The sequence below is a fragment of the Tursiops truncatus genome, chromosome 8 (genome assembly GCF_011762595.2).
Source record: "Tursiops truncatus isolate mTurTru1 chromosome 8, mTurTru1.mat.Y, whole genome shotgun sequence".
Taxonomy (NCBI): domain Eukaryota; kingdom Metazoa; phylum Chordata; class Mammalia; order Artiodactyla; family Delphinidae; genus Tursiops; species Tursiops truncatus.
The window spans coordinates 61,183,266-61,208,913 of record NC_047041.1 but is presented as its reverse complement, the minus strand read 5'-3'; the positions used below and the strand labels follow the sequence as shown (position 1 = coordinate 61,208,913).

At 49.7% G+C, this 25,648-nt stretch overlaps 1 protein-coding gene across 2 annotated transcripts in view; it reads right to left on the bottom strand.

Annotated features, from left to right (window-relative positions):
* Positions 1–25,648, bottom strand: part of LOC101334013 (olfactomedin-like protein 1) — a 386,099-nt gene that overhangs the window by 6,077 nt on the left and 354,374 nt on the right. For both annotated transcript variants that reach the window (XR_012333203.1, XM_073807906.1), the window contains 16 exons: positions 25,197–25,258; positions 24,021–24,096; positions 22,801–22,904; positions 20,852–20,919; positions 19,250–19,307; positions 18,282–18,323; positions 14,328–14,466; positions 12,544–12,685; positions 11,744–11,872; positions 4,628–4,778; positions 4,238–4,349; positions 3,934–4,022; positions 3,499–3,621; positions 2,169–2,294; positions 1,315–1,503; positions 157–333 (listed from right to left, as the gene is read on the bottom strand). Coding sequence is in view for 1 of the 2 variants with exons in the window: in XM_073807906.1 (XP_073664007.1) it covers positions 157–333; positions 1,315–1,503; positions 2,169–2,294; positions 3,499–3,621; positions 3,934–4,022; positions 4,238–4,349; positions 4,628–4,778; positions 11,744–11,872; positions 12,544–12,685; positions 14,328–14,466; positions 18,282–18,323; positions 19,250–19,307; positions 20,852–20,919; positions 22,801–22,904; positions 24,021–24,096; positions 25,197–25,258 (1,787 nt within the window). In the remaining variant the exon portion in view is untranslated. The remainder of the gene's footprint in view (positions 1–156; positions 334–1,314; positions 1,504–2,168; positions 2,295–3,498; positions 3,622–3,933; positions 4,023–4,237; positions 4,350–4,627; positions 4,779–11,743; positions 11,873–12,543; positions 12,686–14,327; positions 14,467–18,281; positions 18,324–19,249; positions 19,308–20,851; positions 20,920–22,800; positions 22,905–24,020; positions 24,097–25,196; positions 25,259–25,648) is intronic.

The window sequence follows — 25,648 nt, the reverse complement described above, 5'->3', positions numbered from 1 at the left end:
GGCCCACGGGTACACAAGGGCTGGAAGGTTTTCTGCAAGTCATGCACATACACAGGGGGTGAGGTGCAGTTACATGGTGACACACACGGAGTTACTGTGAGCTCTCAGCACACACAGACAGCACAGGTGACAAAGGCATCAGCTAATCTGTCCCACCTGGTCCAGTCCATCCAGTTCAGGGGCATCGAGGGGGCTGAGGCCCTGGTAGCCAATACAGACCCTGTGACTGTCACCGACACCGTTGCTGGGCTCCACTGGGCAAATGTAGTCTGTCGATTCATCGAACTTCTTTTTTCTTATGTTTCCAAAATGTGAAAATCCCAGTTTCCTTGGCTAAAACACAGCAGATACAAGACTATGAGAAAGAGATGACCAAGCTAGTGTGCAGCTCCTACTGACGATGCATTTTAGGACAGGCCGACGAGGAAAGGAATAAGGCAAACTGCTTCTAGAAAAACTCTTAACAAAATAGAGCTCCTGTAAGCAATTGCCCTTCTGGGGAAAAGCCAACAGATAAATCATCGTGAGCAAGTAGGGCTGCTCCTCCAGGATGCCGTGCCTGAAGCTCCTGCCCTGCTGTCCCACTAGTGATGTTCACATTCCCCGGGGGAACTGGGGGTTCCCAGAGGCTGCCACAGTCTGTACAGAGGCTGCGCTCAGAGGACTTGGTATCACACGTGGAGCACCCCCTGCCTTCTGTTCACAGCACCTTGGGAAGCCACACGGACAGCCCTAGGCGGCCCTTCCTCCCTGCTCCAGCTTTGTCCTGAGTTGGCAGGACAGCTCAGGCAGGTGGAACGGGCTTTGTGGGATTCAGAGCCCCAGTGAGCGGCGCTGGTGCTTGGATGACCTCGGGACCTCTGGATGGCTGTGTGCTGGCCACCTCCACAGCACAAGGTGGCCACGGCTGGCTACCCACAGGGACACTCCTTATGTTGGCAAGACAGCTTAGACCAGGACCCCACGTGGCATGTGGAATGCAGATGGGTCTGACCAAAGGGAACCCACACTCGGGAGCCTGTCTGCTTTGCACGGCGAGTCAAGGCAGTGTCGGGAGAGAGGACCCCATGCTGCCTGTATGTCATTTCTGTGTAAAGAAACCTGCGCACCCTTGGACTCAAGAGTGGCTGGGAACTAGGCTAACAAAAGTGACAAAATCAAACCGAAGGTAGAAACCAAGGCAGAAGCCAAGAGAGCCTCCTTGTCCAGGCAGCCCACTTGGGTTTGGCTCCAGGCACTGGGTCAGCTGCTACACAACTCAAGGGCCAGAAGGCAGGCCCCTTTGGCCACCCCAGAAAGGGCCTGGCGACTCACCCGGACTTTGGCTGTGGTGGTCAGCGGCGTGTAAGCAGGTAAAGTCATTTTCTCTCGCTTCTCCTGCTCAGCCTCAGGGCCAATCAAGGCGTTGAATTTGGTGGTCAGGTGACGCCTGAGGAGTGTCTTTTGTGGGGGGATATTGAGAAGCATGGCCAGCGTGTCCCCAGTGAAGCGTGGCTCCAGGATCTAAGAAGAAAGCACAGACAAGCCACCCCGTGGCGACCACCGGTGGCTCTAGGTGATGACACTGAGAACCAGGCCCCCAGGAGCCCGGGTGGCCCCGGGGCAGGGGCTGAGGCTCACCCACTTGTCCCGTGTCCCCCTCCCCTCTGTCTCCCTGGCCCAGGGCCTGGCTCTGTGGCCAACCAGCAGAGAGCTGTGCCCTCTTAGATAAGGCTGTCTCCCAGGGTCTATCTGGAGGACAACTGGGCCACCCCTTCCTCCTTTCCCTGCTGGCTTTGCCACTTGACAGATAAGTGCTGAGGCAGATCGTCTCATGACAAGCAGGAGGGTACATTTTGGTGGCCTCCCCCGCCCTCCCAAGCCCTGTGTTCCTCCAGCAGCAGCTGGAGCTGCCTGGTTAACAGGCGGTTCTCATGCAGCCCCTTTTTCCTGGAGTCCTCTGGGTCTGTGGCTCGGGAAGTCTTTCCAGAAGCCATCTTGTTTGCCTGAAATCTATTAATTCTCAGCCACAAATGATCAAATTCTACTTTGAGACTTCAGTTTATGCAAGGGGTTCAGCTGAAGTATCAACATTTCTTACTGGGATGCCTGTCTAGCCCTTAAGACATCAGTTTCTGAATACCCCAGGTGTCCCCGAGGCAGGTGGACCAGCCCAAAGAGCCACTCACAATGAGACCTCCGTGGACACCACTCCCACGAAGGTTGGGCGCATATTCCGCCAGGTCCACGGACCGCAACCATTCCATCACCCTGTGGTTGGACCACTGCACAACTTCTGAAGGAGAAAGGTTACTCTGTAAGAGAGAGAAGGAGAGTGGAGAAGTTAGGCCTACAGGTCCTTCCAGGGTCCTCTGTGGAGCCAGTCCCTGTGAGCAAGCCGGCCCCGAACGCCTTGCCGAAAACAATCCTTACGCCTACAGAGCCAGGCCTCCAGGCCAGCTGCCTGAGAGCCCGCCCAGTTTCCAAGAAATAAAGCTCTCATTGAACTTGCACTTCTGCACTGAGATATCTGATTCCAGAATCCCGTTACTCCCTGACTCTGGTTACTTTGGGACTAACACACGAGAGCATGGAGTTATTCATTCAGCGATTCAACAGAACTTTAAAGAGGACTGTCAGTTACGAGCTGAGTGTTTTATAGAATCGAGATCTCACTGGTGTGGCCAAATGTTTTGGGAGAACACATGTTAAGATACTTATACCTGAGGACCCTCAAGTGGCACCTGGGTCTTCAAAATGCCCAGCAGTGTGCCTAACATATAGAAGGTTCAAAATGTGTTTGTGCAACAGGGAGAAAAGAGGGGACGGAGAGTAGAGATATGAATTTTTAATCCCCTGGAAAGCTGAGTTACTCTTACAGCAGGGTTAGTCTTGGCTCCCATGAACATAGGAGACGGGGTGTGACTGACAATCCTGTAGCTTTGGGGCCCACCCAGAACTCCGAGGTTCCTGAAACATTATCAGGGAATTCCCCAGGATTCGGGTTGCTGTGTTTACCTCCACCATTTCTTCTCTAGCAAAACCTGATCATGGATTCCCTGTGCGCCTGGGCATGGAGGTCAGTTAATTTTCTACCAACGAGTAGGGAGATCTGTTCTGAAATGTCTGGTTACTTATGGGTTCCTCTTCTTCTCTCCTCTGCCTACTTTGACACCGTCTTTCCATTTTGTCTCGCCCTTCCCTCCCCTTTGCTCCATTTCCTCATCTCCTTGAATCACTATGATGGCTTTGAAAGACTTGCTGCTACCGCCCTCCAGCCCATAGCATATGTCTCCCAAAAGGAGGGAGGAGTTGGAGGGCTAGTGGCTGCTGTGGGATGCAGAGTTCAGGCCACAGGCGTGTTGGGACACCATGAAGCCCTAGTAAAGGGAAGAATCCGCAGCACCATGGGCCAAAATGCAGCCACTTTATGACCATGTCATTCTGGTTTTCTCACACCCGATCTTACAGGTGTCCCGGCTCAGGGCTACCTGGACAGATACAGTGTCCTGCCCTCACCTCATTAGCTGGCCGCCGGTGCAGGCAGTGAGGGTTGAACTTGTTGACATGCAGCACGTGAATGGCACATTTGATGCTGAGATGATGTAGTTGGCTGGTGACTTTTAGGAAAAGTAGATCATTCTGGAAAAGTAAAGTTTTGGTTGATGAACCAGAGCTTCCAAAGTGACACCCACCCACCGAGGTTCCTTCCCAGACCATACACAGACAAGTGGTCTACTACACGTCAGGAATGCATGTGGACACGTAACAGCTGTCCTTGGAGCAATGGTTCGTACTCTGCTAATTGGGACCTCTTATGTGACGAACGACACTGTTTTAGACCCGAGGGATATGAGGGAGGTGTGGAATCAAGTTTAAATACCGCCATGGGGACACCTGAGTTGAGTTGGGTGTTCACAGGGACAACTGAAACACTGGAGGAAGGATCCTCACCACAGTCAGGTACTGCAGCATTCGCCCGTCGACTCTGGATTCGTGAAACTGGTCTTTGTACTGGGGTAAGCCAATATCATCAAGCCAACCTACAGAAACAGGGAAGTGAAATTTGTGAAAATGGAAGACTGTGGATGCCAAAAAAAAAAAAAAAAAAGGCAGCAGCACATTATCATTCTGAGTTCCAGCTATATTTCCCCTAAAGTTTAGTAATCCGTCTGCCTGTCCCAAGGACACAGCTGTCTTTGAGGCACACATTCCCAGGGGGCTGCCAGAAACATAACACACATATGCCTGTCCTTACGTGTCACCCAGATGTGGTCCAGTAGTGCAGACTTCTCCTCCTGCTTGGTGTTGATAGCTTTCACTGCTAAAATCAGCTTTTTCCTATGAAGAGGGTGCTTAATTCCCAGCTCCTGAAAGTGAAAGATGAAGACAGATGTGAAATCTCAGCGGGCAGCCTGGCTCTCAGAGGATGCTGTGTCTCGGTGGAGGTACTCCACCTGGGTGGAGCATGGAAGCGGACCTCTGCCCAGCGCCCTGGGATCAACCTGAAGTGACAGAATCTCGCCCTCCTTTGTCAACTCTCCTGTGTGTGGGCGTGGGTGGGCAGTGGAGGAGTGGGGGGCCTCACGTCCCTGTGCGCTGGTTTGGGGAGAGATGGGAGCCCCCTAGCCCAGGGCTCAGCCCTTACCTTTTCCATGTCCTGAGGGGTAGCTGTCAGTAACGTGTGGCCAGAAGTCACCCACTGCCTGGCAAAGATCACGTACTGAGCCAGGCCAAAGTCCTCCAGCCATGCACACACACGCTCTGTGCTCCACTGGGCGAAGGGGCCGTTGGCATCACTGGGAAGCAGGAAACAGCACGACCCAGTTATTGCGAGAGCCTGGGCTCCAGCTGAGCATAACAGCGCCTCACAAAAAGGGACTAGGTTTAAACAAAAACCCCCATCGTGGGATCCAGTTGAACAAAATCCCACGACAATGCACTCATCGGAGGTAGACTCTAGAGTTTCCCGGGATAACCCCTGGTCTGAATCTCAGGTCTGCAGCTGCCGGGAGCTTGGGGCAGTTATATGCTCCTCAGGAAGGTGTGCTCACGTGTGCTATCAGTCCACATGCACATGCACGCGAGCCAAAGCCCATTTGGATGAAGATCCACACCTGAATCGTGTTTTACACAGGGCTTAATACCGTGTTCAGGAAAATGCTTAGAAAACTAGAAAAAGCGTATCTAACATTAAGAAAAAAAAAAAACAGAAAACCTTCCTCCAATCAACAACAGTTAATGCCTTATTTACTAATGAAACACTAGGGGCATTCACATTAAAGTTAATAAAAGACAGTATTTTTTATCACATTAGTAACACTAGTCTGAGAGTTGCAGCAAATTTAAGAAGAGACAAAAATATAGCTATTAGAAAGGTAGAAATAAAAGAAAGCCATTCTTTTCAAATGATATGATTGCCCACCTAGAAAACCCAAGAGAACTCAGGAAGGTGGCTGGTTATAAATACACTGCTAATGTTTATGACACACACAAATCAACAATCTTCTATATACCGTCAATGCACAGATACTAACATTTTTGTTCAAATAATCCACTCACAGCAACCAAAATTATGAAATGTCTGGGATCTGTCTATAAGGAATGTGTGGGTCCTGTGTAACCGTGTGTGGGGATGGGGGGAGGTGGTAACTATGACACACAACTAAGCAGCATAAAAAAAGACATGAATAAATGAAGAGCTAGATCATGTTCCTCGACAGGAAGCCTGGGTATTACAAAGCCATCAGTTCTTAAAGACATCAGTTTCATTTAAAGTGTAAAGGTAATGGTACACTCAAAATCCCAGTTGACTCTTGGGGGCAGGGGGGGCATGGAGGTTGACAAAGCAATTTTATATTCTTTTTTTTTTTTTCCCCGGTACGCGGGCCTCTCACTGTTGTGGCCTCTCCCATTGCGGAGCACAGGCTCCGGACGCGCAGGCTCAGCGGCCATGGCTCACGGGCCCAGGCACTCCGTGGCACATGGGATCTTCCCGGACCGGGGCACGAACCCGTGTCCCCTGCATCGGCAGGCGGACTCTCAACCACTGCGCCACCAGGGAAGCCCTATATTCATTTTTTAAAGGAGGATTCGTGGAATATAGAAGACTAGCTATTCTAAAAGATTCCTTCCAAGAAGGTATTCCTAAAATGGTTAAAAAAAAATTTTTTTTTAATGCCTAGATGAGGCATCAAAAATTTTCTTAAAGTGAGGGTGGGTGTTCCTTAAAGGGCCAGGATGACCATAAAGCACCATTCTAAGAACAAGTGCTGGAGATGATGTGTACCTTAGAGCAAGTGCTGGTCACTCAGCCTGGAGCCTGGGTTTTAATGAATCATGAATAGGTGCAGATCCAGGCTTCGTGAAAACTGGAACTTATAAAATTTGGGGGCCCCGCTAAGAAAAGTACACAGTTTGAATATGGGATTAGGAACAAAATGACTATTTAGAATAAGAAAACAAATCACAAAAAATTACAAACCTAATCCAACTGAAAAAGATCATGAAATCCAGAAAAATAATATTTTTATTAATTAACTCCTACCTATACCTCTATAGTACTTTACCTTCACGTTAGGGGTGCGTATTCTTTATCATATGTCAACAACTCTATAACAGATGTCCCTCTGTATCTGCCAGGGGGTTAGTTCCGGGATCCCCGGAGACACCAAAATCCAGGGATGCTCAAGTCCCTTATATAAAATGGCATAGTTCACTCAGCCCTCTGTATTTGCGGGTTCCGCACCCACGGATTCAACCGGTGGAAACCCGATCTGCAGTTGTTTGAATGAGTGGATGGGGTGGGGCTATATTTTCTGTGAGAAGCTTTCCATCTTTCTTCTAGCATGACTGACCAATATTCTTTTATTTTGATAGTTTTTTTAAGTTTTAGCTTCACAACTTATAAATGGTATTGTCAAATACATTTTTTGAATCATCAAATTTAGGAAAACCTCTATCAATTGTCTTTTAGATGCGAGCTGTAAAATTCCACAGCGTTCAAGGTTTTTAGTGCTAATCTTAAATATTCTATTCTTTGAATTGATAACATTTACTTAATGTCCTTGTGGCTGTTGCATATTAGGCAACATCATCTTGGTCAATGTCAGTATATCATGTAAAATCAGCAAGAAATTTTCATCTTTTGCCAATGTGTTCATATAATTCAGTTTATATGAACAACACTCTAGGAACCTATTTACTATTTTTGTTTGGAATTTATCTGTTGGTCTTAGTGAATTATTGCTTTTGGTTTGATCTGGGATTTTGTTTTTAAATTATCAGAATAGTTTCTCAATTTCAATGCTCATTTTATCACCTTTATTTCATATCCTATTAGTTTTCAATTTCATTTATTTTCTGGTTTCTGGGAATTGGAAGGAAACAAATATTCTATGTATCAGAGGGATATTTCAGTTCCGAGGGGAAATACGTGTTTTTGAGACTGTAATTTGAAAGCCTCTGTCCTGTAGACCTTTTCATAACACCCTAGAGCTCTGATGCTCCTCTACCCTCGATCGTCTTCCCATTTCCCCCTTTGTGAGCGGTCTCTGCTCTCCTAAGCCTGTGCTGCTCCTACAGTAGCAGACCCGGCTTCCCTAACTCCTGGGGTTCTGTCAGTGCCAGGGTCTCCCATACGCTTTTCCAGGGCCACAGCTGAGCATGCTATTAAGTAATTTAGAGATGACAGAGAAAGTACCTTTCATATACAGCCAAACCACTTGTTTTATTGACATGTTCCAAAACATCCCTCCAAATTGCAGTTAAAATGATGTGAGATTTATCAAATAGGCCATTCCCATGGTAGGCGGAGAACACAGGGTACACTTACAACTGTGTGTATATATTTCCTTAGTAAGTGCATTTCTGAAAAGGGAGGACTCCTGTTTTGACTAAGCATCTGAGAGAACCGAATCTCCTGCTGAGGATTTGGCAAATCTGATGATTGGAAAGAATTTCCACAGACTGGCTTCTGGTTTTGCAAATTTCAAATGTTCTTTCTTTTTCCACTACCCCATACTTCTGAAACCAAATGCCAGAGGACAAGTTCATTTTGGTACAAGATCTCTGACTTTGCATCTTTGTATCAGTAATGCTGGGCACACTGGCACGTTGGAAGCCATTTTTATAGTAGGACAGCTAATTAACTAAACCTAAGTAAACCAGACATGAAGTGACTGCAAGCCACATAAACATAATCCCATTAAACCCAAACTAAATGGATCCCCAACTCAACCTCCCCATAGCCAGATCCCAAAAATGCCCATGGGTATTCCAGCATCGTCTGATATCAGGCAAAGATATTAGACCAAGGGTAAGTTGGAAAAGAGTCAGCAGTCTTAAAACTGTTTAAAATATCTTACTTATGAAAATATTTCAAAACACACGGCCTTGTCAATACATCGGTTGGACCCTCTCTGGACCACGGAAGGGGTCTAGGCAAGTAACTGACGTTGAAGCTTAAGCTTCCTTACATTCATGATAAACCTGACACTGACAGTGAATATGGGAGAAAGGCAGTAAAATGGGGCCTGAAGCAGGGAAGCAGTCTGTTCAGAGACCCCTCATAAGCTAGAGTCCCTAAGGGCAATACACGCTGTAGACAAACTCAGAAAACGCCTCCACAAGGATGGGATCCGGCCATGTGGCTTTCAAGACTTCAACATTACACTCTGCTTTCTCTTGGGGGAAAAAAACCTCTCTCACCACACACCAAAATAAATCCCCAAATAGATAACTTGTAAAGTTTTAAAAAATCACTTTTTTAAACTCATAGTTTAAAACCAGTTTTTTAAACAATCAGCAAAAAATTTTAAAACAAAATAATGAAAGAAATCACAAAGGAAAAGTTGATGAACTTCATTATACACAAACCTGAAAATTTCATATATCCAAGTAAAATTCTGCAACAAACCTAAAAAATGATTTGTTACAACTTTTAGATGTGGCTTAGTATCTTAATATGTAGAGAACAGATAGAAATCTATAAGAAAGATATTAAATAAAAGATATTAATAACTAAATAAAAATGGGCAAAAATGCACACAGTTCACAAAAGAAGAAATAAGATAACAAACATGTAAACTAAATAATAAAAATGTAATTTTTGGAGGTCTATAAAACTAGAACTTTAAACAAAAGCTGCAATAACAATGCTGACAAGGCTGTAGGTGCAACAAGCACTCACTGCACAGCAGGGCCGACTAGAACGTAAATCTGCAAAATGGGGAGAAAATAAACAAATTTACTCTTATAACCTGAGAGAGAGTTCCTATGAAATGTCATTATCAAGTGTTATATTAAAAAACAACGGTTTCACTGGAAAAAACGGATTGGGGCTGGAGATTTTCAGTAACAACAGACTTCCTATAGGAATGTTGGTGACAAAATTTTTTTAAGGCTATACCTAAATATCTACACACTATAAATACCAGAGGACATTAGCATATAATTAGATCACATTTCTGTTTAAGAGTAATAAAAGCCTTTCCTTCCCACCAGCAAACTCATTTTTGTTACCGTAAGCAGAGTGGTGATAAACATAGTCTCGTCAGGCCTTCATTCCCATTCTCCTTGTCATCCATTGCTACTGTTTACAAAGCACAAAGACACCCAAACAAAGCAACCCTGTGGCTGAACTGCAGTTTCGCCTTCGGCAGAGAAGGTTCCCTACACTGGTTGCCCCATACCAAAGGGACTTCTAAGATGGTGGATGGGCCCTAAGGAAAAATACCTGAGGGTCTTAGAAAAGTTTTACACCCTGACCAGTGATTCCCCCTTCAAGAATCATTCCTAGGGCTTCCCTGGTGGCGCAGTGGTTGAGAGTCCACCTGCCGATGCAGGGGACGCGGGTTCGTGCCCCGGTCCGGGAGGATCCCACATGCCGCGGAGCGGCTGGGCCCGTGAGCCGTGGCCACTGAGCCTGCGCGTCCGGAGCCTGTACTCCGCAACGGGAGGGGCCACAACAGTGAGAGGCCCGTGTACCGCAAAAAAAAAAAAAAAAAAATCATTCCTAAAGAAAAGCCAGAAGTGGAACAAAAATCCATCACTCAAGCTCTGGTGGCTTTATTTCTTCATCTCAGAACCATCAGAAACACTCAGCCTGAGGCCAGAAGACTGCCAAGCAGATGAGAATTCTCTTTTCATGGACTACATGCATATGCTTCCTTTGGCTCATTTTCTCATGTCTCCGAGTTGGTCTCTGCCTTCTCAGACCATGTGCTTAGATTCTCTAGCCTCTAAAAGCTAACGTTTACTGAGCATTTTTTGCGACTAGAAGCGTAAACACCACTCCACGATCCTGGAGGAGCAGAACCAGGCGGCTACGCATCCTCAGGTTTCTCTGTAAGGCACCTGGAGGATGGATCTGGGGATGCTCGCCAAAGGTCCTGAGTGTGTGCCTGGGAGCTCCCGGCCAAGCCTAGGGGCCTGAGGGGAGCTGAGTGGGGAAGCGGGGTGCATCCGTGTGTACTCCCTTCTTTGGCGGGGGTCAGGTCTGTGAACGATACGCTGCACCAGGGAAGCATTCTTCCCCCTTCACTGGGATCTAGACTGTATGGTTTCTAGAATTAACACGTGAGTGGTGCACATCTTACTCAGTAATTACCTGCACTTGGCACTGGTATATGGCAGTCTTAGGGGGATGAAATTTAAGAGGGTTAAACTGTTCACTGTTTGGTTAGATTTAAAATGTCACAGTCCAATCCTGAGGGAGGCCCCCAGAAGCCTGACCTTGGCTGAGCAACTCAGACTTTAGGAGATATTCTGCTGGAGACAATGTATCGTGGGGATCATCTGATGGGAGCAGAGGGTGCAGAAAAGGGTTTCCCTGAGACGTAGGAGTAAAGATTCACTTGGGCAAGTCGGAAGGGAGGCACTCTTCTCAGAGCAGGGAGATCTGAGGAAGGGGGGTAAAGCTGGTGACTGGAGGGGGTCCACCAGGGCGATCTCTGGGAAAGTTTCATTACTGATGCTTTTTCATTAGGGCGTGATGGGAACAGTCATGCAAAACTTCCCATTTTGATCCCTTTACAACTCCCTCCAGTTAAGCCTTCAGGAAGGTGTGGTACAGTGTGTCATGAGGGATAAGGGCAGACTGGCACCCCGGCACCCTTCTGTAGAGGTCTGTGTGGAAGGAGGGGACCCCGCCCCAGAGGCAGGTGTTCTCTCCCCAGTCTCCCAGGGGAAGGTGACGCTTGAATGGCAGACAGCTGATACCAGGGTTAGATGTGCAGAAGCTCACATAATCCTCACAAGAACTTTCACAAATACTTGTTTTTGACAACCCCCCCCCCCGCCCCCGTCCCACTTCAGAGATCAGAAAACTGAGGTATAGAGAAGTTACAGAACCTGGTTTAGGGCTCACTGCCAGGAAGTGGTTAAGCAGAGATTCCAACCCAGGTCTCTGACTCCAGCATCTGTGCTCTGAATGGCTGCAGCGGAGCCTCTCAACCTATCACGCCAAGGCCCTGCCCAGAGTGGACTGCAGATGTGCAGAGCTGCTGGGGTTCTCAGGGGGGCCGGAGCGCCACCTCCCGCCCCAGCACCTCTGGCTATAGGCAGCCTCTGCCTTTACCTCCGTGCACCTATAAATAAGCGTGAGCAACGTCCACACATGTCAAAGGGGAAAGGTCGAGAAGCTCTGCACTAGGGGGTCCTGCCTTCCACCTCTGGAGGCTCTGGGGCATCCAGCCCCCCTTCCCACTCCAGCGTAGCCAGGATTTTACACAGTTCCTTGGAGATGGACTGGAGGGAGCCTTACCTTTTCTGACCCTTGGGGTCTCTGGTTCTAGAGAGTCTTGGCCCTGCAGTTGCCCGGAATCCACCTCGTCGAAACTCGGCCACCCCTGGGGCATCGGTGTTGAAATTTCCTGACTGAGTTCTTCGGATTCTGTGTGGAGAGGAATCCGTGGAGATGTCACAGGGCAGGCTGAAAGCCTGTAGTCAGTGCACGCCTCCCACACAGGGCCTCACGAGCCATAACGGGGCTCTGGGATGGAACCCCTGCCTCCCGGTGCTTCCCCAGAGGTCCAGCATCAAGACCTGTGACAGCTCCTTGGCCAGACCCAGCCTCAATTCTAACCCTGCCTCTGGGATTGGACCCCTCTCCCCGGGGGTCAAAGTGCAGGTTGCTGCCTGAGAGGAGGCCCCAGTTTGTGTCTCATTTCACAGACTCAGTCAGCAGGGCCAGAAAGGACTCATCTTTCTGTCCTCAAAGATTTCTTAAGACACAGACTGAGTCCTGCAGAGGAAGAAACTGGTCTCACCCATGTACCTCTCCAAAGCACATACGTAAGCTTCAGAGGATGTGCTTAGGGTCTGTGGGACGGAGGGATGCCTAAAGTGAATGACACGTAAGGCAACCGGCTGTATTTAATGGGCTCCTTTCATAGTTCTCCTTCTCTGGGCCCTAAAAAGTGATTCAAGGTCTCCTCTACACATAACCACTCTGTACTCACTGCTGTTCCGGCATCTAATTATACAGGGGGTTATGGAGATGTTTTGCCCACTCGGGAACAATATTAATTCCAAGCAATGTAATTACGGTCATCACCGACTTACTTTCCCCAGAATTTCTTGATGCCTTTGGGGCTCCGTTTACCATCTGGTGTCAGGGGAGACTGGGGGCTGGACTCGGTGCCCGAGGACGTGGGTGAGAGGTCATTGACCACAGCAGTGTCATCCCAACCACTTTCTGTGTCTCCTGAGATTGAAAGAATGGAATGACATGTGAATGACAAGAAGGAACGTGACCTCTGTAAACCTTTTCCCTGAGCCTGGGCCAGCCCTTCAGTGGGAGTCAGGAAGTCTGCCCAGCTCTGCCTTTAGGACAGAGCTTTACAGCAAGATCTCAGAGACCAGCAGGGGCTCAGGCACACTCCAGGTTTTCTCTCTGGGGAGTTAGCGAGCTTAAGGTTTCAAATCTGGGTGAGCGAATGTCTTCAAATCCTAAGAGTTCGGGGTCCCAAAACTTGCAGGGTAACTCCAGCAAGGAGCTTCCTCTCTTTTCCCCCAGGGAGATGCGGGAATACAAGCAGGAGGGGGACGTGGCTGAATGTTCCGGAAAGGGAGTGTGTCACCGGAGGGAAATAAGGGAACCTCGCTCCCCACCTCACCTGGAAGGGTACAGTACCTAGCACGGGGGCACTGACACTCCGGCCACGATCTCCAGCCAACCAAGAAGCAGAGAAGCCACACGAAGAAGCAAGAGAGGCCAAAGTCCAGCCCAACAGAGTTATAGGGAAGCAAAGAAATAAACAAGAGTCATCAAGCAAGAGGGAAAAACTCAAACAGAAAGAAAACTAATCCCACGAGGAAGGATGGGGGTGAATGGTAACTGAGCCTGACCTACAGGGTCACGGCGGCGAGAGGCAGCCCTATGTGAGGGGACTGAATGCTCCTGGTGTCGCTTCCTGGCCGGTGAGGCATCCACGTGCGGGGAGGGGCGGGGGGCAGTGGGGACTGAATACACCGGGCCGCCCACTGCTCCTGTGTGGGTGCCAGAGCTCACTTAGATCAGACGAGAATGGTCCGAAGCCGCAGGAAGTCCACAGTCTGAGTGTCGCTAGGACATACTCATCTGGAGTTCCTGCAGCCAAAGGCAGGACTGGCCAAGGGCAGAAGCCAACCCATAGTGGGGAAGCCAAGCCCTCCTCCGCCAGGGAGGAAGAGTCGGGGAGGGACGGCTCTGTCGGGACCAGAATGTTCCTCTCTGGGCCCCTCTGATCTGCTGCTGCTATTGGGGCGATACAGCCTACTGTGCAGAGACCTCCCTTTCAGATGCTAAGCACCAGAAGGATACCTGGGGACTGACAGCCTTGCCCAGTGGCCACTGATCCCACTTCTCTAAGGAAACGCTCTCCCTCGGAAGAGCACATGATATCATCCTATGGGTAATAGGGAGGCTGCAGAGAGGAAGGCGGAGACAGGAAAGAGATCAGGAGAACAGAGGAGGAAGGGGCAGGGCCGGGGAGGGGGGAGGGGGGACGGGGGTGTCTAAGCGGGAGGGAAAGAGGAATGACGGGAAGGCCAGGAGCAGGTGGACAGAGAAGGAAGACAGGAGGAGGGGCAATGGGGGTAGAGTAATTGCAGGTAGAAAGAAGGTGGGTACACACCCTGGTTCTCTTGGGCTCTGACGTGTTTCTGGCAGGAAACCTTGTGCCCAGACAGACAGCAATCACCTCTGGACGCGGGACCACACTGAGGTAGGACTTGTCCCATCCACCCGTGCCCACCCCCGTTCTCCAATTGTGGGCTGTGGCGGGGGGTGCAGGGACCTCGTGCAACAGTGGAAATGCCAAGGCCGAGGCTCCAGAGGCCGCCAGGCCTGGCGCCTGGACACTCACTCAGCCTCAGCAGGCCGCTCCCTGCAGGGTCATGTGGGGAGGCAGTGGGAGAAGATCCGGCAGCCTCTCCGTTGGGCGTGGCTCCTGAAAGCTTCCCAGGTAACGTGGGGTACTTGTGCTCCACCAGGAAAGGGCCGTCCTATTGGAAGGAGAGGGAGAGAGAGCCTCAAACCCAGCTAGGAAATCTCTGGATGCAGAAACAACTCCCCGTTCTCTAAGAGCCATTTTTAAACTTAGGCCGACTCGAAGACCCCTCAAAAAGATTATTTATTCCAGGCGAGGAAATGGGATCAGAGCTCTGAGAAAGAAAGAAACTTGCCCAAAGCCACACAGTGAGATGGGGACAGAGTTGAGCCCACATCCAGGGCTGACTGCAGCCGAGTCCAAGCAGAAAGGGAAGCCTTTGCCATTTGGCCTCGCGCTCAGAGGCTCAAGGAATCAACAGCTGTGAACTACCCTTCAAGCTCTTTGAATACACAGACCAGAATTCCAATAAAAGTTATACCTATGGGCTTCCCTGGTGGCGCAGTGGTTGCGAGTCCACCTGCCGATGCAGGGGACACGGGTTCGTGACCCGGTCCGGGAAGATCCCACATGCCGCAGAATGGCTGGGCCCGTGAGCCATGGCCGCTGAGCCTGCGCGTCCGGAGCCTGTGCTCCGCAACGGGAGAGGCCACAGCAGTGAGAGGCCCGCGTACCGCAAAAAAAAAAAAAAAAAGCTATACCTATTGCTTTATTGTAAGTTTAGAATATATAATATTATCTATTACTTATATATTACGATGATAGTTATTTTGAAAAATACCAGGTTAAGGTGAAGCAAGATGGTAAGCACACACTCAGGGGGAGGTGTGAGCAGAAGCGGGCCAGAGGGCTACATGCCAGCACGGAGCTCCCCAGGAACTTAGGACCACAGTCTGCATGAGGTTCAGCCCCAGTGCAGTGGGCCCCGTGCTCGGACCCCAGCCACAGAAAGGGTCGCAAAGAAACAAGTTGATTTAAAGGGGAAGAAGAATGGCGCTTGTTTGGTCAAGAAGGATTTAATGGGCCGCCCTACATCCACAAACCTGAGGGAAACACAGCGGAATGCATTTGAGTGAAAAGAAAAGAGAAATCAAAGCAACGTTACCAAGGTAATCAACTGTGGATCGCTTAACCAGACCCAGAAGAAAAGTAGAAAAGAAAGACAAAACCGATTTCAGAACTGACAAGTCAGTAAAGTAATGGGACACTTCAGTGATAGTAACATCTTCTTTTTGTTTTGTTATAAATTTATTTATTTATTTGGCTGTGTTGGGTCTTCATTGCTGTGTGCAGGCTTTCTCTAGTTGCCGCGAGCGAGGGCTACTCTTTGTTGCGGTGCATGGGCTTCTCATTGCGGTGGCCTCTCTTTGTTGCGGAGCACGGGCTCTAGGCACACGGGCTGCAGTAGCTGTGGCACATGGGCTTAGTTGCTCCATGCCATGTGGGATCTTCCCGGACCAGGGCCCTAACCTGTGTCCCCTGCATTAGCAGGCAGGTTCTTAACCACTGCGCCACCAGGGAAGTCCCCAGCGGCGACATCTTTTGAAGTTTCATTTAGTTAAAAGCCAAGTGCCCAATAAATTTCTGAATTCAGTTTGCTTATAAAGGCATGTCCTGGAAATTGTTTGAAATCCAATTCAGTCATTGAACACTGAATACTAATCCTCTATAAATCATCTCAGAAAGGAGAGATACGAGAATAGTGGGCTAAATTTTCAAAGGATTCTGAAGGAACTGGCTGGTGAAGTGGAAATAATTGGAACCGTAAAAGATGGAGAGCACACAATTTTTAAATTCATGATGACCCATGAGGTACAGCTGAACCTGATCAGACCTGCGGTCAAGACCAACAGTGTCCAAATACTAGCCCATGCCAGGGCTGCTTCATAACCACCTGGGACACTTGTAAATATACATTCCCAGGTCCCAACCGCACCCATGAATCAGCCCCTCTGGCAGGGCACCCCGGGAGTCTGTGTTTTTAAAATGAATCTCAGATTACTCTGACGCACAGTCAGGCCCGGGAACCACTGATGGTGGGAAGGCAGAATTCAAAAAGTTTCGAGAACTGAAGGGCATGCCTCCCAGCTCCATATTATACAGGACATGTGGGAGTGGGGAGGGCTCAGGAACAGATCTCCTGTTGCATCATCACACAGGCCTCCCTAAGACAGGGCAGAGACAACCAAGGCCTCCCATGTGGGCTGCCTTGGGAGGTCGCTGAGGAACTGAGATATAAAGAGGGCAGAGCCTCCTGTAAGGCGGGCTTCAAAGGCGGCCCAGACCTGTGAGAAAGACGATGAAAGGAACCAAGGGCAACAGAAAGGGCTCTCTCTCAGCTCTGCTCGGCCAAGAAGAGAAGCTAGGAAGGAAGGACTCACTGCTGGAGAAAGGGGTGCAACATCGGAACACGACACAGAGGAAACAAATGCTTGAGGTCGGTTCTGCGCCTGCAGTCCCTGAGAAGAATAACCCTGGTTACAGGAGTGGGGGATGGAAATCTCAGGCAGGGAGCAGATGTGGCTGGTGACCCAGCTGCCCTAAAACAGCACAGAGGTAGCACACCTGAGCGGGAAGACCCCAGGCTGCGAGTCAGACCGACTCGGGCCAAACCCTCACTCTCTTGAGGCCCTCAGAACCTCAGTTTTATTGTTTCTAAATAAAGAATAATAATAAACAACTCCTGCCTCTGGCCTAGCACACGAGGACAGAACTAAACAGAGGCGCAGAGAATTACCCTTTGCCCAGGGTCTGGAGCGACAGCAGTAACCACGACCCCAGTCCCTGGAGCGAGGCGTGCACGGGGCAGACCCCGTCTACAATATTAGGCTCAAGTGTGGCCCAGGGCACGACGCAGAGCACGCAGCGAGGACCAAGTGCTCGTCCTGAGGTGACAGAATAGGAACTTGAAGGGCTTCTGCCCTGTGCACGTGAGAAGATGGTAGCTCAGAGAGGGGCTGAGGGACTCCAGTTCTAGAGCTGTGAGGAGCAGGGGAGATGGACTCACTCCACGGACTCCACAGCGAGAGCCGAGCCACAGATGCTCCTTCTAGGGAAGCCCAGAGATGGATCTAACAGACAGAGCTGGAAGAGAACACAGGGGCTGTCTTACAATGTCATGAGCTCTCGGTCACAGAAAGCAAGGGCCAGACACCCATGTGAGGGGACGCTACAGAAGGATCCCTGCACCTGAGGCTGAGTGTGCTCCTGGGTTGTTTGTTTGTTTTAATTATTTATCTTTGGCTGCGTTGGGTCTTCGTTGCTGCGTGCGGGCTTTCTCTAGTTGCGGCGAGTGGGGGCTACTCTTCGTTGCGGTGCATGGGCTTCTCATTGCAGTGGCTTCTCTTGTTGCAGAGCACTGGCTCTAGGCGCGTGAGCCTCAGCAGTCGTGGCTCGTGGGCTCAGTAGTTGTGGCTCGCGGGCTCTAGAGCGCAGGCTCAGTAGTTGTGGCGCATGGACTTAGCTGCTCCGCGGCATGTGGGATCTTCTCGGACCCGTGTCCCCTCCATTGGCAGGCGGATTCTTAACCACTGTGCCACCAGGGAAGTGCTCCTGGGTTTTTTAAATCATGACTTATCAGCGCAGAAAGGATGAGAGCTGTCATATTCCTCTACTTGTGTGCTGAGATCATAATATCCCCCTTCCCAGAGATCAGATCTACTTTGCCTTGTCAAAGAGGAATTATCAGAGCCTATAAGATGGAGGAGATGATAAGAAATCCTATCCCACAGATAATAGAGATGAAAGCACAGGATCCAGCTGGGTGCACATAAAAAGAAAACAGGAGAGGAAGTTTCGTCGTTCCTGTCACCCTGATACCCCTTACGGTTAACATATCGTAAGGTTACCAGAGCTGTAACTTGCTAAGTGAAAAGCCTCTGGCAAACAGCACAAGCTCACATAGACGAAAGGGACATGCGGTTAATGTACCTTGGGTTCTACCACTGGGGACAGCTGGTTCCCACCGACGCACTATGGGATGGCAAGGAGGATTTCAGTTATGTGGAGAAAAGGAGAACTGCGTTAGTCACAACAGCAACTCAGGGCCACCTGCCTGCCTGAACCTGCCAGGCTCACCCCTCCCTCCCCGTCTTTATGTCAGATCATCACCATCCGTGGAGGAAACACAGGTCACTGTCCGACCTCGTGGACACATGTCCCCGGGCAGCTGCCAGCAATCTGACTGGGGGAGCGAGAGGCACGTGATCGTGGGAGCAAAGCCACTGCCAGCTCCATCCTTCCTGGTTTTCTACTGTATCACCAGGGAGTCTGGCGTACTGCTGGACATCAAGGGGTCTATGCGGCAAGGTCACTGAAGGTTGTCTATAGGGCAGGACCCCTGCATCTTCAATGACCTTGCTGCTCAAGAGCCTGTGACCCCCCCTTCAGCATGGGGGTTACCCACCTGGTCAGGGGCCACAAAGCCCTCCTCATGCCTTTCTAGACTCCTTAAAAAGCTTCCTCTCCAATCTACTTTATCCCATAACCCACCCCCGGGGTCTCCTTTATCACATTATGTCCTCATTCAAAATCTGTGCAACACTCCCAAGTGCCCTGGAGAAACAGGGCCCGGATTCGAGATGTCCTCTGGCTCCATCTGACTCGTGGCTCTGACCTTACTCCCTCCTACTCCGCACCGTTTCCCCTGCCCATGCCCACCTCAGCGTCTTCTCTCACCAGCTCTAGGTAGCGTGTCCTGACTTGCCCTGCCTCTAGGATGCCTTGGGCTGCACTGCACCTGAACATTTTCTCAGAATGTTCCTGTAATTCCTGCCTGCCCAGCAAACTTGATAAAAGCTTGCACGAGGTAGGGACAGCACCCAGCCTGTGTATCCCAGCACTGTGCTGGGCACAAAGAAATAACTCAGACATCTTTATGGATAGACTGATGGGCTGACCTTATCCACGGATTCACTTCTCAGGTCTTCGAGACTACAGGAGAGTTTTTTCTGAGCCCTGGAAAAACACAAAAGAAAGTCAATAAGGAAACAGTAACTGGAGAAGGAGGTACGTGGTATCATTCGCGCAGAGGACACTTCAAATGTTTAACTGGTAGTCTATCTTGGGCTTAGGGTCAAGGGCAGGAAAAAAACAAAATACCCTCTCATCATAACCATTACACGATGAGAACGGCCCACTTTGGGGATGGCCTGGTCTGATAATGTCTTGGTGAGGGCATGAGAGCATCACCGAAATCCAAATCAAAAGTCCTTGGCATTCCTCAAAAAACCCGAATACATGCAATTCAGTGGCATCGGTGGGAGCTGGCTGTTGTGTGGTCATAAAAGAAGGCCAACGTCTGTGGAGTCAAAGCCAATACTGCCTTGTCTGTGAGTCTGACAGTAACCCAGCGAGGGAGGTGGTGCCGCCTTGGAGTGGAGACGAGCACATCAGCCACAGCTCCAAAGCGTCACCTGCTAGGATCCTTCAACCCTCTGCTCTGTCTCTGTATGCCCTGAGCAGTCTGCTCAGAGGAATTTGCTTTCTCCGAGGCTATTTTGCAGAGACGGGCACCAACTGGATAGAGAAGAGGCGACAGGGTTACCTTGTGTCAATTCTCCTGGGCAGTGATATTTCTCAGTTCATATGAATAAAGCAGCATCTGTTAGTACATTCGTCTCTTGTGAGTCTGGTCAGTGTGGGTCACTCAGTGCCGACTTCTGAGTGAACTCATCAACCAAATTTCTTCTGCAAAACTAAGGACTGGCCAGTGGCCCTCCTTGACGCTGCCGTTTTCCCCTGAGGCTGAAGGCTCAGGGAACAATGGCTTTCTGGAAATGGGGGTCAGAGTGCACAGGCTTCAGACCTCTGAAGACTCAGTGCCCGTCTGGGGAAGCTCCCACCACGTTTGCGGCTGTCTTCCCCAGATACCTAGGCTGAAAGGCAGCCTGCTCTCGGCAGCAAAGCTCCAGATCCCTGTAACCTGGAAATGTGTTCTAAAGAGCTGATGTAGGGAACTGGAGATAGGTTCATTTTCGAGGGAACCAGTCAGGTGGCAGCGAAGTGACCCCACAGGCCAGCCTGTGATAAGCTCATTGCTATGTGAAGCTTCCCCAAAGCAACCGGACCAACTTCCCTGCGAGGAGAAATGGTCCTCCGTGGAGAATGTGGATTGTCACAGGGCTAGATTCCCTGAGAGCAGGAAGGACGTTCCAGAGGGGCTGACGGGAATGACAGGCACACCTCACGAGATGCTCTGAAGAACCACTAGGGGGCACAGATGAGGTGCAGCCACCTCTTCTCAGAGGCCCCAACCCCTGGCCAAGTCTTTTCTCAGTGACAACGACCCGGACCTTCAGCCTGTGGGAAGGGAAGGCCCTCTGTGGCCAGGGCAGGTAGGCAAGGTTCATGACTGCTCCAGCATTTTGGCCCTGGTGACCACTGCTGGGGCCAAAAGGGAGGACAGGTGTGCTCAGGACATGGTGGCTGTGCTCACTGCCACGTCTGGAGCCCCGAGAGGGGCCTGAGAGCGGCTCCACGGAGGTGCTTGGGCCTCCTACCTGGTTTCCAGTGATTTCTGCGGTAGCGGGGGTGGTCCCGCCGTGGGAGAGCTACCTCTTGGAGATACCTGCACCGGAAACGGAAGAGTCACTGGACAGATACTGTTTGGAGACTACCCACCATCCTTTCCCGTTTTTTGGACAATTCCTCTTGGGGAGTTACATCTCCACCCCTGGTGGCTACATCAATTCCAATGCCTTGCTTTTTTAAGATGCCAAAAAGGAAGACATACTGGAAAAGACCAGGCGCGTTCAGGGTGGTATGGCTGTAGACAAGGAGGAAGGTATACTGAACAACCTTGGCCAACTTGCCTCTCCTTCCAGGGCCTAAGTTCACATTCTAGCAGTAGAGTCCTGACAAGTCAGTCCTGAGACCTGAATCCCTGGCTGCCCCTGCCTTTTCTGAGCTTGGTTCTCCAGCTTTTCCTTTCATTCAGTGAGCCACTGCACACCCTCTTAAAAACATTCCTTGTTGGCAAAGGTCAGCCGGAGTCGATTTCTGCTGGCAATGAGCAACTCTGTAATTCGTATAGTCAATCAACAAACACGAGCAACATCTACTGCCTACCAGGCCCTGTGCTGGGTGTGGGGCAAGCACTGCCCACATCAGGGAGTCAGGTAAGTTAATTAGGATGAAAGAGCAATGCAACATGTCCCTCTGATACCAATACCTATAATATAATATGGGGATAAAGGGGAGGGAGAGGATCCTTCTTGTTGGTGGGAAGGTTAGGAAGGCTTCAGAGGGGAGAACACTTGAGCTGAATCTTGAGAAATGAGAATGAGCTTAGCAAGGAGGCCAGAAAGGCAAGAGTATCAAGGGTGGAATGAACGTGAGCTAATCTGGTGGAAGATAAGGACACAATTTGATGTCTTTCCTGTCTGCAAGGGCTGCCTCTATTCTCTAGATCCCAGTATCTTTTTGGTCTACCATAGAAAGAACCCTGGCATCATAGTATGTAAGTTATTAAACGCCTGGGCTTTTGTGTTCAAGTCCAAGTTCTGCCATCTACTTGCTGGGTGACCTAGAGCAGATTACTTACCTTCTCTGAGCCTCAGCTGCAACACAATAAAAGAATCCCAAAGGGGTCATGAGGAGTAAATGAGGTGAGTCACGTGCAGTGCTCATCACAGGGACCACCCAGAGGTACTGGGCATCAGTTACTGCTATCATTGCCAGCAATCTGGGATGCCTGCTCTGACTACATAACTGGGCCACCGGGTGACACTTTTGCTCCTCCCTTAATTAAAAGGGTTGAGTTGGACCGCTAAGATCCTTTTTATTGTGACTGTTCTGGAGTTTCAAGAACCTTTTGGATCCTGGGCTGAAACCCCTTCTTCATCTGAGATCTGTATCTATGAGTTAATTTGCCTACGTGTATCTAGACTAAGTCCAGAGAGGTTCATAGAACTGGATCAAATTTTAAACAAGAAAAAAGGAAATCTGTATGCTGGTTATAGGGGCGGGACGTTGTCTGTGAAATAGGAATGTATCACTTCAAAAGTTCAGCTATCCCTCCAAATGAGCACTATGCATTCATTCATTCATTCAACAAATATCTGTTGAATCCTACTGGGTACCAGGCATCACTGCAGATCCTGGAGAGACAGTGGTAAATAAAACAAAGAACACCTTTGGTCTAGGCTATAGTCCAGAGAGGAAAGGCAAAAATAAGCAAGGAAACCAGTTAAAAAAGAAAATTCCTATCCTGGGAAGTCCAGTATCCACTATGCTGTCCCTCCCAATGGGAACACAGGCCCTGACTGCTCCCCAGCCTCAGTGCTCTTCCCAAGGCCTCGGGGGCTAACTCCATTGATTTAATTTTTTCTACCTGTCAAGATTTACACCTGAGACGTACCTGACTGGTACCTGATTAGATCCTCCCCCAGGCCCAGGGTAAGCTCCTGGGGCCTGCTGAAACCCCACATCATGACCGGAAACACAGTACCTCTGGTTTAAGAAGTTCTTCAGGGCCTTTATTTGCAGTGTTCCAGTTTCTGAAACCTCCCTCCAGTTCTTCCTCATTGATTGAGAGAGTTCTTTCTGAAGGCCCTGGAAACATTAACGCAGAAGAGATAATTACTACCACGTGACTTGTTTAGAAACCTATAATTGTACCACAAAATCCTAACGTTGTTTCTCCTTCATTAAGAAGGACAAAGAGGGACTTCCCTGGTGGCGCAGTGGTTAGGAATCCACCTGCCAACGCAGGGGACACGGGTTCGAGCCCTGGTCCGGGAAGATCCCACGTGCCGCGGAGCAACTAAGCCTGTGCGCCGCAACTACTGAGCCTGCACTCTAGAGCCCCCGAGCCACAACTACTGAAGCCCGTGTGCCTAAAGCCCGTGCTCCGCAACAAGAGAAGCCACCGCAATGAGAAGCCCGTGCGCCACAACTACTGAGCCTGTGCTCTAGAGCCTGCGAGCCACAACTACTGAAGCCTGTGTGCCTAGAGCCCGTGCTCCGCAACAAGAGAAGCCACGGCAATGAGAAGCCCGCGCACCGCAACGAAGAGTAGCCCCCGCTCGCCGCAACTAGAGAAAGCCCACGTGCAGCAACGAAGACCCAATGCAGCCAAAAATAAATAAATTTATATTAAAAAAAGGACAAAGAAAAACATAAAGGGACATTAAAAGAGTGATTCAGAAGATTCTTCAGGGCAACACAAACAGCTCTCACTGCCCTGTGACTTCCTATGGGAACCCAGGTACCCGGCAACTCAAAGAAGGCTCCCCAAGTGTCCTGGCATCTGCTGGGGAAGCTTTTAGATTCTCCAGGAGGTGGGGAGGCTCTAATCCCCAACGAGGGTATTAAGCTGCCTTCGGATCCAGGTTTGACTGCCCTCACTGCCTCTAAGAGGTGTCCCGGGCAGATGCGTAGATCTTCCAAGGGTAGGGATCGCCAATGGCTCGAGTTGAAGGCTGTCTTTCCTTGGCGATCTGGGTAGCTCCTGGAAGCTCTGAACTGACTCTGCCATTTGCCACAGCTTCTGGCAAGCAAAGGCTGCCAGTGTCCCCCCACCCAGGGCAGTCTAACCAGCTCCATTCTCCAGCAGAGCATTTCTCCAAATGAAGATGAGGACTCTTCTGGCAGGTCTGCCCCTGGATTTAACACCGTAGAGATGGGATATGTGGGGGAGAAAATGGCAAAGCTCCCCCTTGCTCTTACCTTGAGTCGCCATCACGATCTCCTTCACCCTTCGGTACTGGTTTAACAGCCCAGTAAGCTCCTCTATCCGACGGTCCTGTCACAGGACAAGACAGATTTCTATGTAAACACCACCACTGGCACCTGGCGATTTCATCTGGGGGCCCTGGCTGTGTTCTGGGCACACTGAGAAGAAATGCTATGTGGAAGCCATAGAATATTCCAAAGGGAAACACAGTGTCCAGGCCCTGGGTTCTCAGTGGTCTACCTCCCGAGCAGCTGCAAGCACTCTTGCCTCTACCTGAAGGCTACGAGTCCAATCTCTAGTCATAAAACACTCCCTGTTCGATACAGCCTTCGAGGGGCTCAAACATTTCCCGAAGCAGGAAACTCATTGTCTTCCTACCCTCCTGACATAGCCATTGAAATCTGCCTCCTAGTCCGAGTATTGTCCTCTGCAGCTATGTGGGGAAAAAAAAAAAAAAAAGACTAAAATAAAGCTGTCGTATTTCTCTCAAAACTCTCACTTGCTCCGTAGGAGGCTGAGATTCCTTACGCAATAGAGGAAATTCCCAGAGGAGATCATTTCTTTCAGCAAAGGCTGGGGACTTGGGGAGGCCACACAGATTTCAGAGCTAGATAAACTTGGGTATGACCCTGGCTCTGCTATCTACTGTTACCTGACCTTGGGCAAACCTACATTAGCACTTTGAGTATGTTTCCTCGTCTGTAATATGCAGGGCTGTGATCCTTAGAGCTGATGTTTTCGCCAGACAGGTGCTCTCTAGTTACGGAGGTGGCTATTTTATGATTATGCATCACCAGTTACGATGGGTCTATCACCAGATCATGAACGTGGGAGACTGGTGAACCGTTCTTGAGTTTTGCTAGTAGTCTGAGCAGCAGCTATGATATTGGCAGTAACCTCAGTGGTATTTTTTTTCCCTACACCTGCATGAACAGGAATGGCTTTATTCTGCCTTTGGGAGATGCCATTTAGGCAAAGCTCCCAGGCATCAAAGCCAAAAACAGGTGGCTGAGCCATGTGTCTAGGAGGCAGAGGCCATTCTCCTGACACTTCCCTGAGTCGGTGGTCTGATGGGCACAGCCCTGTCCAAAATATCAGAGACTAATAGGACCAAACAGAACCAGGAATGTCAGCAGGGAAAGGGCAGGGCCGCTCCGTGGCCATCTTACCTTATCTTCATTGGCAACAAGCAAAGTTTCCATCCCCATTTTCAGACGTTGGATTTCTTGGTCTAAAAGAATTTAGGTATAGGAAGATTTACTTACGTAAATGCAGACAACTATTCCCACCTGCTAAGATGCTAAGACTTTCCATATGAATAAGTTACACATGGCTCCCTACTTCTTTAACGAGCCCATGATGGTGTCTGGCATAGAGTCAGTGTCATTACATATCTGTTGGACTATTAAACGAATGAACCTACTATTTTGTCTTCTCTTTAGAGACATTTGTGGGGAAAAAACAAAATGCCATTTATTCAAGGGTGACACAGAGGAACCCCCAAATCTTTCACAACTGACATCCCACAAGGAAACAGACATTTATCCTCTATGACTTGAGTAGGCATGTACCTGGGCGGCTGCTAACTAGTTTTAGAGAGAATCACACTGTCCCGTGGATT